This window comes from Triturus cristatus, chromosome 1_2 (genome assembly GCF_964204655.1).
Source record: "Triturus cristatus chromosome 1_2, aTriCri1.1, whole genome shotgun sequence".
In the NCBI taxonomy this organism is placed as follows: Eukaryota; Metazoa; Chordata; class Amphibia; order Caudata; family Salamandridae; genus Triturus; species Triturus cristatus.
Window position 1 is genome coordinate 861,045,489 of NC_140580.1, and position 14,532 is coordinate 861,060,020.

General features: G+C 44.7%; 1 protein-coding gene across 2 annotated transcripts in view; it reads right to left on the bottom strand.

Annotated features, from left to right (window-relative positions):
- The window catches only part of TMCO4 (transmembrane and coiled-coil domains 4), a 481,254-nt gene that overhangs the window by 257,576 nt on the left and 209,146 nt on the right, over window positions 1-14,532 (bottom strand). For both annotated transcript variants that reach the window (XM_085609111.1, XM_085609114.1), the window contains exons 6-7: window positions 8,629-8,726; window positions 240-383 (exon numbers count right to left, since the gene is read on the bottom strand). In XM_085609111.1, coding sequence (XP_085465237.1) covers window positions 240-383; window positions 8,629-8,726 — 242 coding nt within the window. The remainder of the gene's footprint in view (window positions 1-239; window positions 384-8,628; window positions 8,727-14,532) is intronic.

Sequence of the window (14,532 nt, forward strand, 5' to 3'; positions counted from 1 at the left end):
TCTTTGAAACTGCAAGGAAGATTCTTAAGTATATTAGCATGTTTTGGAGATAATGATGGAGAATAGTTTTCCTCTAGGATTAGATCTCTGACAATAATCCCTGAGATGTACACTTTTCGATGGTCTCATTTGTAAAGATGTGCACCTACTAGTCGCTATCATGCCCATCACATCCCTCTAACCCTAGTGACCCTTTCTCACTTGTAAGGAACCCTGTCACATGTCAGACCACCTCTCACCTGTCAGGCCTGCTCCAGCTGCTCCAAAGAGTGAGGCCATGATGGCAATTCCAGCTGTCGAGCCCAGCGCAGCGGCCCCTGCAGTCCCAATAATAGTTGCAGCTCCAGCAGCAACAAAAGGGGCTGCTAGCCCCCCAGTCAGGCCTAAGGGGAAATACAGAGAATCAGAACAGCCAGCTGATGGAGAAGCAAAATCAGAATGAGGAGCCGAGGTGGTTCAAGATCACAAATAAAAGCTGATGTGAATGTAAGGTCAGACCAATGAGCACAAGGAGATTGTACAGCACAACTAGGAACAGAGGGAGAGCAAGATCGAAACAAGAAACACAGAGCAAGTCCACATTAGGCATACACAAGAGAGAAGAAAAAGTTATGATCAAGGAGAGAACAAGGAGAAAAAAAAGCTCAGACCAAGAAGCATAACGAGAATCAAGGATGGACCTAGAACGAAATAAATAAGAAGCAGTATGGATCTAACAACAAGAAAAAGAAGGCAAGAAGAAACACAATCCTAATTTATTTCATATTTCAAAGCACAAATATGCTAGCATTGACAGTGGCTCACTGAGGAGGGTAGGTAAATGTAAAACTGAAATATACTAAGTTGGGAGAATTGAAGTTGCTACTTTATAGAGTCACATGTGTCTGTATTATATAATCAAGAAGTATCTCTTGGGAAACAGATAGCGAGCTTTGCTATATGTTAATATGCTCATCAGCACTGCCTGTCCCACTGTAGGCTTCTTGACTGCAAATCCAATCAATAAATGCCTGTGAAAAAGTGTTGTGGGTGCCATCTGGTGACATTGCATTTCTGCTTGAATGGTGCCTGCCTGCTTCAGCTATTTTGACAGGTGCTCTGGACCACGTGGATGACATTTCGACAGACAAGGGGAGAGGTGGGAGGAGGAGAATCATCCATGATCTTCTGTGGATGAAGGGCCTATGGGATTAAGGGTCTACCACTGGTGCCAGCATCATTCGAAACAGTTGTACTGTTCGTCGAGATGGTACTATTTCATTAGAGAAGACTGAGGGGTTGACATTGTGCCTGGGAATGATTTACAGAAAAGGGATATCAGGAGTTGAAGAGATTAGAGAACCTGCCACAGGAACATGTACCTTCTTTGGGGAAGCAGGATTAGCAGAATGTTTAGGCTGTAAAAGTTGGGCCGCCTTCTTTGTCAAGCGGCGGAGCTCAAATTAACTCAGTTTCCAACTCTGCCACCTCCTACCCTTTGTCAACATCACCATTTCTTTTTTGCCCCTTGTATAGTTCTCCAAGTAACATTATATGTGTTAACATAGGAAACTATCAATAGGCAATATCAGTAGCAGAGGAAGCAATGCTGTTGGTTATTGACAAGTTTTAAGATAAGTTTTGTGCTGAAAAGTGCTTGGCAACATTTTTAGTTGTTGACGATAGCGGCACAGATGGGGAAGGCACTGACACGGGGCTAATGGATAGGGAGGTTGACAAAATAATTTTGAAGGCTTGAGCCAGGTCCTTCACTCTATTCACCCAAAGATCTCAGCCTTTGGGAATGTGATGAGGTGTAAACACTGAATCATCCCTTATGAGGGTCAGCAATAAAAAACAAACTTTTTTGTTATTTCTAGAGATAAAACAAAACTGGGCATAAGATAAGAGATGATACACAAATTATAGCAGCAGAGTCTTATGGTCATAAGCATATAAAAAACACACTTTACCACAAAGTTAAAAGTGAATGTACGGGGCAAAAAGACTCATAACTCCCCCAGGCACTGTAAATTCTCAAAGGACTCTCACAGATTGCTCATAGACTTCAGCAAAGTCCCCATTTGTAGGAATGGAGTATGCACTTGATGGGACGGAAACGTCCTCTACATGGTTACAGACGTGTACCCCTGCCGTGAGTGCCCAACTGTACTGCTGTCTGCTTCCCTAAAACTGATTTTTTGTCATTGGCAAACATGGATCATGAGTGTGCACCATGACATAGGCCTGTCTCATGGACTGTGGACTCGTCGGGCTGGGAGGGGGTACCCAAATCACTACCCTCCTCGTGGTGGAAGGCTACCACCTTCACCAGGAGTAAAGCAGCACAAGTGGGTGGCGGCAGCATACCGTATAGTGATCAGTAGTAGTGAACAGATCCTTTTAACCTATCTCACTGGAGTGAGGCCTACAGGCTCACTCACACCGTTACAAGTTCTGCTGCTATGTGCTTAACTCATCCTTGGCCTACATCAGGTTGATCTGGAGTGCTGCATAGGGCAGGAGTAGTGATCTGTGGTGGATGTATGTGTCCCTGGAAAGGGTACAGTGCAGGGTTAGAGCAGTAATCTGCAGTATATGTGTGGTTAGTGCATGTACTGAGTGTATGTATGCCTGAGGGGAATACATTACATGGGAGATGTACTGCTGTGCAGTGCATGTGCAAGAAAAGTTTGTGCTGGGTGTATGTGTGCTTACGAAATAGTACAGAACATGAAGGGTGAATTATTGTGTGGTGTGCACGTGGTGAGTATGTATGCCTGCAGTGTGTGTGTGTTTGCAAATAGTACATCATGGTACAATACAGAAAACCTACAGTACTGAACAGTGTGTGCAGACTGAATGTGTATGCTGAATGTATGTGTGTAATGGCACAATGCATGGCGGTAACAGGGCTGAACAATAAGGGGGCTGTGAATGTACAGTGTTTGCAAGTGTGCCGGCAGTGGAAGTTACATGGAGGACCCTGGGTTCCATTTTGGGAAGTCCTAGAATGCCTAGTGGAGACATGCGTTGTAGAGGAATCCTCCCAGATAGATTTGTTTATTGCTGCATTCCTGTGAGATGTGTCCCACACACTGGAGGAAGAGGCTCCCCCTTTAATCTCTTTAAAGGGTGATCTATGGTTGAATGATAGAGCATAAGGAAGGGGCCTGGACACTTCTCAGGAAGGGATAAAAAGGGAATCATAAAGAGGAGGGCTGGGAGTCCAAGATTAAACCTTTGATGCACACCTCTCTGAGTCTGACATCCAGGTGTGAACTCTGGTTACTCCCATTAACTGTGTTGTGGGTCTATCAATTTAGCAGAATATTTCCTGCTGTGACAGACTGTGTTTCAAGATGAAAAAAGAAAAGGAAAAATGTACACTTTAAAAGAAGCAGAAGCCGAACATAAAACTTCAGTGTCTCTGGCCCTAAATCCCATTTAGTGTCTGGAAATGGACTAAAAGAAGATGAGATTGAGACGCCAACATTTGACATCTGCCAAGCAACCAGATGGGATTAGTGAGAAGAGGAAGCTCTGCAAGTCTTCTGTCTGTGGCCAGGACTGTGGACAAAGGCCTGCTAGTCTCTCTGCTGGGTGATGGAACATCACCCAGGGAAAACCAAGATCACCTACCCTGGAGTACCAGCGCTTGCCTGCTTGCTGAAGATCAGTGTACCCTGTGAAGAAGAGGAAAGGTTTGGAGGGAGTGAGGTCCAGAAAGGAGTCCTACTGAGAGGACTTCCTGAGCACGATGTCAGGGAACGGCTATGCAACAATTGGGTCATTGCCATGTGCAGGGGGGGCGCCGTCACATGAGCTGTGTGGTGCTTGGGGTGACCCCGTATGCTGGAAGGGGCCACCATTGAGCTATTTGTTGCCAGAGCGTCAAGTCTTGTGTCTGCCTTAATCTGTCACTCTGCATGAAGGAGGGGCTGCCGTGGAGAGGGTGAGTGCACCCCAGGAGTCTGCTCCTCAACTGTAAATACTGCGGCAATCCCGTATGCCAGAAGGGGCTACTGGTACTAACATTGCCAGAAGTTTGGGTCACTGCCAGACAGAAGATTACAGCTGTGACAGGCAGGTCAAGCCTGCAGTCAAAGGCCTGCACCTGATTGATGCACCTGATTGATTACCCCCCAGAGGATCAGGAAGGATGCCACCGGAGACATCGCACCCTAGCTGGGTTCCAGTCGGGAGCTAGAGGATTGTCCTCAGCTACCACTGAGACTCAAGTGTAGAACGGGTACTTGGCCCAGTTGCTCGGGATCCATAGTAAGTCGAGACATCAGGGGTAAAAGGCCTCAACCACCACAGTTAGGACCAGGTTCCCCTGTGTGCCCTGTGACCCTCTGAAAGGGGCTCTGACAGCATTCAATTGTGTTAAGTATTGTTGGTATTCTTCTACATATCATTAGGTCTCTGTTTAGGGTGAGATCAATGTCTAGGGGAGTATCACTCTTTAAAGAAGGCCAAATCTTCCACTGTATAACTATTAGAAAATCTCATCACCCACAGGGTGGCAATAAGGTCTTAGAAAGAAGGGCTAATCCAATATAGCACATTTCAACAACTGAGGTGTTATTACAAAAGGTTCCCGGGTGTGCAAATGGTATGTGCGCCTTCTTTCTACACCCACAGAGAACTTCCCCACAATTTTACATCTTTTCCCCTGCTCAGAGAGTACAGAAATATGAGGTTTCTTAAGAGTACTAGGTAAGGCACCACTCTCCAACAGTCCTCAAACAGTTTTCTTCTAGGACTAAAATGTAGGGAAAGACTCTGATTAATTTAGCACTGAACCTGTCAATTCCTATGGCCTTTCTCAATGACAGCGACTGTATGGCAGCCAACACTTTTGACCAGTAGGTGAGGCGTAGAGGTCTTTGAGTTCAAGAAGAATGGCAACTGATCAAAATATGTGCATATTGTCTGCACAAATTGACAGTCCTGTGAATACAGTCTAATGTAATAGTGTGAATTGCTTGCAAATCCTTAATCTCCTTGCCCTGAGCTAACTCAGTAAGCTCAATTAGACCATTCCCACATTCTTTGCGTGGGAGCAGAGTGAAAGACCCACCACGTCAATCCTCTGAGCATTCCTCTGAGCACATTTCCAGACCAGCAATATATGGGGCAGAAACCTTGTCTCCGTCTTTGTTGCAATTATTAAACAACTCATTCAGAGACCTAATCTCCTTTAAGTATTTGCAAAAGAATGCTTGCAATCCATTTAGGTTTAATACCACTGTCCCATCTCCCCTTCTACCGTGGCCCCCTCCGACCCCCCCCCCCCCCATTAGAAAACCATAAAATGTTCCCCACCATAGAAATGCACAGCCTTTAAAATGTGCTTTAAGGGCCTCCAACACAGTTCCAATAGAGATATTAGTGGTTTTATTCTCATCAAAGTATTGCTACTTCTGTTCCTCCAGACGGTGCAAGAAACAAAATTTGGGAGGAAGTAAGATGTAAACTTCTATAGTGACCCATGTCTAGGGGAGTCCAAAGAAATGGTCGCTGTAACTGGCTCATGGTCAGAAAGCATATGGAGAAGAATATTACACTAGTTAACCCTGTGGGCGAGATCCTCAGATGGGAGCAAATAATCACAACAGGTAGAAGAATTGTGTATGTTGGGAGGATAAAATACATTGCTTCAGGTTCACATTGCGTAGCCTCCAGGTTATCTCTTAGATTGTGGAACACTGGATCACATAAAATAATTTTCGATCTTGAGAGCTGTCAGATGACCAGTCAGTGATCCAAGAGGTTTTTAGTGCGCTATTAAAGCCCCAACCCCCTATTATATTTTAATTGTAAGGTTAACACAACGCCTTTAGATTCACTTGCTGACAAATTGAGGGTGGGGAGGGTCAAAATTCAGGCCACATACACATAGCCAACGCAATGTCACCCGTGTTATTCCGAATGCAAAAACGACCACTTCGCTAATATATTCAGAACGGGAAAAAGCACACCTTTTTATAAGAATATGGCCACTCACAGGCTCCTATCTTCCAAACTGTGGATATCTTAAAGACAGTCAGACAGCATGTATAACAAGATTTTTTTTTAAACTATTGAGTTGACTAAATCGTTTACCCTACTAAGTAACATCAACGCCTCCTTTAGCACTGAGGGTGTGAAGATGCTCTCTGCTGGAGAAGACTTATTGATGAATAATGAGTGTCTGAAAAGATGACAAATATTGAGAGGTGATGAAGGATAGTGCTTGAGCAACTACTGGTTCACACTGGTTTGGTAAAAAGCCATATTTAGTGGACCAAAGCAATTTTCTTTCTTTTTTATTCACACCACAAAAAAAGGAAGCTTGGCAGCGAATTAAAGTGCTAAGGGAATGTAATATTCACAACAAAAAGACTATAGATGTTGTACAAACCAACTTTTTTCAAACTAGATGGAGATCAACTTATATACAGTACTGCCCTGTGACCAGAGGAGCAGGATTTATAAGAGTTATAGGGTTTCAAAGACTAAAAACATATCTGGTATCGAAGAAGGAAGTCATGGCAAACATTTACCTAGTCTAGTCCAAGAATAAAGACAACAGATTCCAACAGCCTTAAGTATTCCTAAACCATTTAAAAAAGGGAGACATTATGTAGGGTCTTTAAAGACTTGTTTAAACAGTGCTTTTAGAGGGGCTCTAACGATATGCACGGGTAGCCCTTTGGTAATATCTGTGATCTTATGCACTAGCAAACCTTACATAGTTTTTAAAGTCAAGCAAAAGCAGCCATTGTATAGAGTTTGATGATGATGATGATGTCATCATGAGTGGGGGCAGCCCTTACAAAGCGCCACTGATTTATACAACAGCAGAACATAGTTGGTGTAAAAGCACTTTCAAGGCTAACTTTTATAATGTATTGGTAACTTCATGCATAACAGGCATTCGTACATTAAGCACAGGCAGTCCTTATATAGGACCATGATTTTGCATGAGCAGTTATGATACACTACCTGTGATGCCTTGCATAAATAGGCTTTTTCTAAGGTTGTGGCTTCATGCAAAAGCAGCACTTATATACTGGCTGGGTCCATGTGCACGAACAGCCCTTACATGGTTTGTGACTGTATGTATAACTAGCACTTAGTTATGTGTGGCCGCACACAACGGCTATTACACAGAGCTTGTGACAATATGCAGGCTTAACTTTTATATTGGGTTGTGGGTGTGTGAGTTTATACACAAAGCTCTTCTGGTAAGTGGTGTCAAGCGAAATCAGCCTTTTTTAATATTAATAATGTCTAAAACCTTCTGCGTGAGGAGAGATAGTAAAGGCACACAACTTATGTTTAAAACATGGCGAAAACTGTGAGAAGCAAGGGAGGGAAAAGCAAATAAAAGAAAACAGTAAGGTGGAGAGAATGTAGAAGAAATCTACGCTGTTCAGAAAAGGAAGACTAATGAGTAAAAAGAAGGGAAACAAATCGGCAAAGAGTAGTGAGATACAGTGAAGTGAAAACGAGAAGGCAGGAGATCAGTGAGGTAAGGTGATGGAAAACAAACAGAAAACGAAATCAATGAGAAAAAGTGGTAAAAGGACAATAAGTGACGATAAGTGACGAGATCCGTGAGATTAAGGAAACCGAGACCAATAAGGGGTGACAGCATGAGGTGGATCTGAGGAGAATAGGAGAAGACATTACTAAGATTAATGGAAGACAGTCCAAAGTTGATCTGGGCCTTACAGGGAGAAAATAAGTGTGGGAAGAAATCGTCAAGGTGAAGAGAAGGAGACCAAGGAGAAAAGATCAGTGAGTTCAGGGCAGTGGGAGACATGTCGAGTACAAGCAACATTTAAGAAAGAATTGGGAGATGATAATCATAGGTGGGGAGAGAATATCTCATAACATTGGCAAAGATGGACACAGGGTATCGTTGGAATAATCATTGAAATATAACTTATTAGGGAAGTAATGGAAACATAAAGCAGATAAAATGTGTCAAAGGACACAAGGTGCGACATGGTACAAAGATGAAGGAAAGGGCATCAATGATTTATAAAATAAAAACGTACATTATTGTGACAAAAACCAGTAGGGAGACAAGGGAGTCCAATGTGGAAAAAAATATTTCAATGACAGAAATGCAGATAGGGAAAACTTATGGCCAATGGGAACATGCACAATGTTAATGGAAACGAGAAAGTGCATTAACATAAAAATTGAACCAATGTAGGAAAAATAGGAATCGAAAGGATAAGAGACAGTGATTATGGAGAAAGCAAAACACCTAGAAACTAATGGTTTGGCTATGAAAAGGAGTTTCCTCCCTTTGCCCTTCACCAACTCTCACGTTGCTTACCTTATCCTTTCACCAGCATTATACATACCTTTCTCCATCCATTATTACCAGTGTGTTATTTTCCTGTCTACACATTTCAAAAAGATCACACTCACCTCCCGCTTCTACAGATGTAAGCCTTTCCTCCTTGTGTTGCTCTCTTTTGTCCTTACTTTTCCATTTGCTTCTTCCTTACTCCCATTCCATTTCATGTGACCCTGCCCCCCTTGCCTTCCATCTTTCTAATGTCCTTCCTGCTCATCCTACACATAATGTTAACTACCCCTTCAAGGTTAGCCGTGTCCTTCTGCTGGTTCCTGATTGCTCACCTATCACAGTCCCGCCTCCTACTGTGGCCAAGCCAATCAGCAGGTACCGCTTCATCTTCTTCTTCCTTTCTCTCTTCTTTCGGGAAGCCTCTGCAATTCTGGTGAGATGGAGATTGCATTAGATTCATGCGGCGGCGACAAACAAAAGAAGCATGGGAACTCCTTGATGCAGCTTGTTTTTCGAAAAGGTCCAATACCTATTACTGGTTAGTGTAAATTCTAATAAACTAACGAGTTTAAGATTTGAGTCTGCTCCATGGACACAGAAAGTGATAGACCATATGTAACAGTTGTTTTTCTCTGGGAATCTGCCCATTTCATGTCAAACATTCCAAGATTTCTTAACATTTGCTTCTAAGGCGGTACCAGCCAAGACTCTCTGAAGTGCCTGCCACGCCTCTCGTAGTGCCTACCACACCTCCTAATGGAGTTCTCAATTTCTGGAAGTATTCTGTACAAAAGGCTACAGGTGTGACAAGGAAACACATGTATCAGCAGAGCGCCATCTTCTGATGGCAGTGCAAGGAGCACAATTACACTGACCCCAGAGATCCTTGCAGATCCTAATATGCCAATTCAATACAGAGGGGATATCCACATGGGTCTGATCTGGCGCTGAGAGTACAGCTAGTGCCATCTTCGAGTGACTGCACTCTGGGCCCCCCACAGACATTCGTGACCACAAACAGTAATGATACCCAGGTGGTCTGCTCGGATTGCAAATGAAAAGACATTACAAATTCTGCACGGATACTCCCACAGCTTGTCGTAGCCCCAAGAAGTGTGTGCAAAGCCTCACTTCCTTAGGCAGACATCGTAGACATGAACATAGGCCTCTTATGAATGCAGAGGGGCCTGGAAAGAACCATCTGCTGGCGGCAGCACACCAGAGACGTTATCACAGGCCTTCTCCGTGGTCATGGATGTGTGCGGAGGCCCGTGCAGTGATGTGAGCACACCAAAGAGATGGACATTCTTGTCTGTGTTGGTCCAAAGGTCTGTGAGGAACACAATGTGCTCACGGTGGCACAAAGGGGCCTCTCACGTGCTACGGTCGGGATCACATTGGGGCTTTGCAGAGCACAGTCTGCTAATGGTAGCTCACCATGGACAAAGGCTGATGTCTTCCCTGATACCAAAGTAGTGTTTTGTGCACAAGGCACACTTGCAGTTTCCGTGCTAACAGGGAGGTGTATGCCGAGTGTCCTCTGCTGATGGGTGCCTACCAGTCACAATGGAGCATTGTATTTTGAGACAGGGGTGTGAGCATTGAGTCATCGGTAGTTGGCATCACCCAGGGCCTCTCATATAGACCTGATCTGCCCCCTTCAGTCGATGGCATAAACTTCCAAGAGCTCAAGGGACCCTCTTCTTCTGGCTTCCAACTCCCATTTTTCCCTAATTAATTGACAGCTCCCTGCCGTGACCCTCACACATTCTGCTACAGCCCTACAGGTTTCAAGAACAGCTGAGGTGGGACCAGCCTCGTGAGAGGACCCTCAGTACATTTTTCAGAGGATCAGAGTTATTGGCTAGTTAGGAGGATGCTATCATGTTTATTCGTGAATCTGATGTTACTTTACTCGCTACAGTTGTGAGGTACATACCTGACAGCTCCGTCCTGACGTGCAGCAGAAAAGAAGGAAAGGAGAAACACTGTTAGCAGTCACGTGTATCATCATCAGTCCTTCACGTCCATTAGTGTGGGCCAAGTGCGATGTGTAAGAGCAGAAACGCAGGGCAGATGTGGCCAATGGATGACATTCAGGCTCAGGGGCGTGGCACAGGGGGACCCACACCCCTTCAGGAACCCCCAAACCCTCCACAGGGCCCCATTCTGTGAGATATGGGACAGGGAGAAGGCCCTCTTCACATTCTGCAGGAGAGATCCCATGATTTTACGCTACTCCACAGTTCAGGCTGTACCTTCTACAAAGCCCATGATATTCAGTGGTCAGGGAAAAATTCAGAGCTGTGGTGAGAGTGGCGGCTTAGGTTGTGACGTGTGCATGGGGGGAGGGTTGAGATAAAGGAATTCGGGGGGGGGGGGCTGATGTTGATATTTTCTCAGTTGTACTGAGTGAAGAAACTGAGGTGGAGCCCTGTTAGCAGGCCATGTGGTTTGCGCAGAGCGCTCAGTGAGTGCGGGCACTGGGTTGTATTAATGGAGTACACGAGGCAGTGCTCAGTGAATGAGGTCTATGGATCCTGCCAAATGGAATGAATGAGTAGTGTTGAGTGAGAAAGACCAAAGGGTTGTGCAAGTGGTATACTGAGTGAGGTTCATAGGCTGTGATGTGTGGGCCAAAAGGAGGGCTGCTAATTGAATGAGTCCTCGCTGGATGGCTCAGTGAAGTAGGCCTTTGGAAGAAATTTGGAGGGAACCAGTTAGTGGGGCTTGTTGAATTGAGAATACGAGGGGTGATAGTTCACCTATTGGTTGGGCTAGGTGGAGTATATAAAGAGGTGCTCCGTGCATGATGGCTATGTGTTGTGCTGGGGGAGCTGTGTAAACAAAGTGTTTGGGGTCTTCATGTGTAGTTCATGCAGTGGTAGGCCATGTGTTACAGTAAATCGTTAATCACTCCAACATTAATGACACAAGATTACTCTTGGAGTGATTAATTTCTGAACCTATTTTCTTATTATTTTTATAGATACCACACAGTGTTTTTTCCCTGGAATTTCGATGTTGATATCTGAATTTCCTCTTTTTAAATAATTATTATGGCGGGGAACCCCATATTCCATCTCCCTTTGTTTAACATTACTCTTAAACCCCTTTTACCATCCCCCTCATTATTACAAATTGTTAGTTCCATGTACCTTTCTTGATTCTTCAGTTCTCAAAGCCTTTATTTTAAGTTTTTTCCCCCCATAATTTATATACAGTGGTGAGTGACAAGAAAAGAACACATTAGCAGGCTTGTGCTTGAGAACACAAGAAGTGCTCATTTAGTAAGGTTTAAGGGTTGTGCTGGGATGAGTGTACTACGGGGTTCTCATTTAGTGACGGCTACAGGTTATGCTAGGGACCAGGCGACTGAGGTCCACAGATGTGCTAGGTGGAGAACCTGTGGGCTGTTTATTGACTGAATCTTGCAGGATGATCTCTGGGATTTGGTTAATGACGACTGGAATATTGAAATTGCTGAGAGGACAGCCATGGTTCAATGGGTTGCAGGAGCTGGTTGTGTTGGCACGGTTGAAGGGGGAACTAAGTGCTGAGAAGTTCAATATGTGATAAGTGGAGAACCTGGGGACTTGTTGAGAAGGCTTTTTTTTCTGGGTTCAGCTGGTGTGTGATGCTCCTGGGTATTTAGTGAACGGGAGCGGACACGTGGTGGGAGACTCAAATGTGGACGAGTTATGGTTAATATAAAGCTTGTTGGCAATAAAGTACTTGCTGAACGAGCACATGGCAGCTGGGAGAGAATGGACTTCAAGCAATGGAGGAAGACACTTGAAATAGAAAGGAAAGCGTGGGAATCTGTGAGTAGATAAAATGACATCATGTTCCCTGTAAAAATATCAATGAGCTGGTGTTTGTTTTTTGGGTGATGGGGTTGGAGGTTCCTCGGTGATCGCTGTAAACATGTTGTTTGCAGGGTCACGAGGTGCATCTATTCCGGAACTCTACCAACCCTCTTTTGCAAACAGAACATCCGAGCCAGCACGTATGCACAAATATACATCACATACACGATGAGTCGTGGGAAATCTAGGAGCCATAAACTTTATTGATTTTAGATATGTTATTTTCTGGGCAGGGATCTGGAATCCCTTTTAACAACCGCCAAGGAACCACAGAAGAGTGGCTAGTAAATGCAAATACAGCCACCATAGACGAGGCAGTAATGCGCAATGGTGCTATCTTCATGCAAACATCACTCTACCACAACAGCTGGTGTTCTGCCATCCAGAAAGTAGGATAGCCACCAGATAGCCACACCTTTAGTCTGCAAAGCCTTGTGACTCTCATGGTGCAGCAAAAGCCGGGGAACAGGGGTGGTCTTGCCTATAAGAAAATCAGGTCTTCAAGAAGAGGCCAAATACATTTTGAGGGTTCCTTCCAGGGCAATGACAATGCAGACAGACATTCAAACTGCAGGATTCGCAACGAGGGAGATGCGGGGGCCTGTGTTACGCCCCCTGACTGGGAGCCCTAACAATACTACACTCAGAAAATGTGCAATTAATACTTCTCTTAAGGACCCCAAAGCACAGAAGAACTGGAGAAGGAATGAAAAGAAAATGTAACATTTATTTATTTTTGATTTATCAAGGAGTTTTATATAGCGCTAGCCTGACCCGAGGGTATCGGAGCGCTTCACAACAGTTTTTGAGCAAGATTCATACAATAAGCAGTATTCTACATATAGGTTCGGCAGTCCAAGTGTGCTGAGCAGCATTGAGGTAGTACGTGAGTCCTGAGATAACCTCATAGAGTGCACGTTGTCTTGGGGTTGATACAATAAAGCAGTATTCTACATATAGGTTCGGAAGTCCAAGTGTGCTGAGCCGCATTGAGGTAGTCCGTGAGTCCTGAGATAACCTCATGGAGCGCACGTTGTCTTGGGGTTGAACCAATTAAGGGGGGGTGGAGGAGCAGTTGGGGGTCGAATAGCAGGGTTGAGGTAAGTCTTAGAGCTACAATGTCTGGAAGAAACGACGAGCATCGAATAGTGTTATGATGGTGGCTATCCATTCGGAAGGGAGCGGTTGAGGAAAAGGACTTTTAGGTGTTTTTTGAATTTTGGGAAGGACGAGATAGCCCTGATACCGACTGGGATGGCGTTGCAGATTTTGGGCGCGTTTCCGGCGAAAGACCGTGCGGCAGTTTTTTGTTTGCGTGTTTTCATAGGGATGATTAGTAGGGTGCTGGAGCTCCTGAGGTTCCTTGTCTTACCAGCCCTCTTGAGTTTGGCAGCCAAATACTCAGGTTTTCCTGAGTGCAGGGCTTTGTGTGTGAGGCAGGCAGTTCTGTACATGGCACGCAGTTCGATTGGGAGCCATTTTAGTTCTCTGAGAGCCGGTGAGATGTGGTCGTATTTCCTGATTCCAGTGACCATTCTAGCTGCTGCGTTGAGAGTAGTTTTGAGGGGAGCTTTGTGAGATTTTGTTGTACCAGTGAGGTTGGCATTCCCATACTCAAGTCTGGATAGCACCAGTGATTGGGTGGCTTGTTTGAGGTGGTTGGTTGGGATGAATGGTTGTATTTTGTTAAGTAACTTCAGGGTGACGAAGGCACTCTTTGCGGAGTTCTTGATGTGTTTGGCCATGTCGAGTTTTGAGTCTAGGGTAATTCCTAATGATTTAACGGATTGGGTCGGAGTGTGATTGCCGTTAAGGTCATCCAAAGCTTTTAGCCATTTTGAAATATGAGGGTTCTCCTCTTTGTTGGAGATGAGGAGTATTTCGGATTTGTCTCAGTTGAGTTTTAAGTGGTTAAGCGACAGCCAATGTTGGATTTCTTTTAGAGTGACATTTAGTCTGTGAATGTCATCAATGGAGGAGGTTTCTAGATAGATTTGTGTGTCATCTGCATAGAGGTGGAAAGGGATGTTAGCATTTTTAAGTAGGCTGGTGAGGGGTTTCATGTATATGTTGAACAGTTGAGGTGAGAGCACTGAACCTTGGGGGACGCCCCTGTTGACAGGGTGTAGGTCGGAGATAAAGTTTTTTTATTAATCCTTTGTGAGCGGCTGTGTAGGAAGGAGGAGAACCAGCGTAGGACCACCTCATCAGCTCCTACCCTTTCTTGTAAAGCCTTGATGAGAAGTTGGTGATCAACCGTGTCAAAGGCTGCCGATAGGTCTAGGAGAATGAGGAGGCAGCATTGGTCGGTATCGAGGGATTTGTGGATGTCGTCTGTGATGATAAGGATCGCGGTCTTGGTGCTGT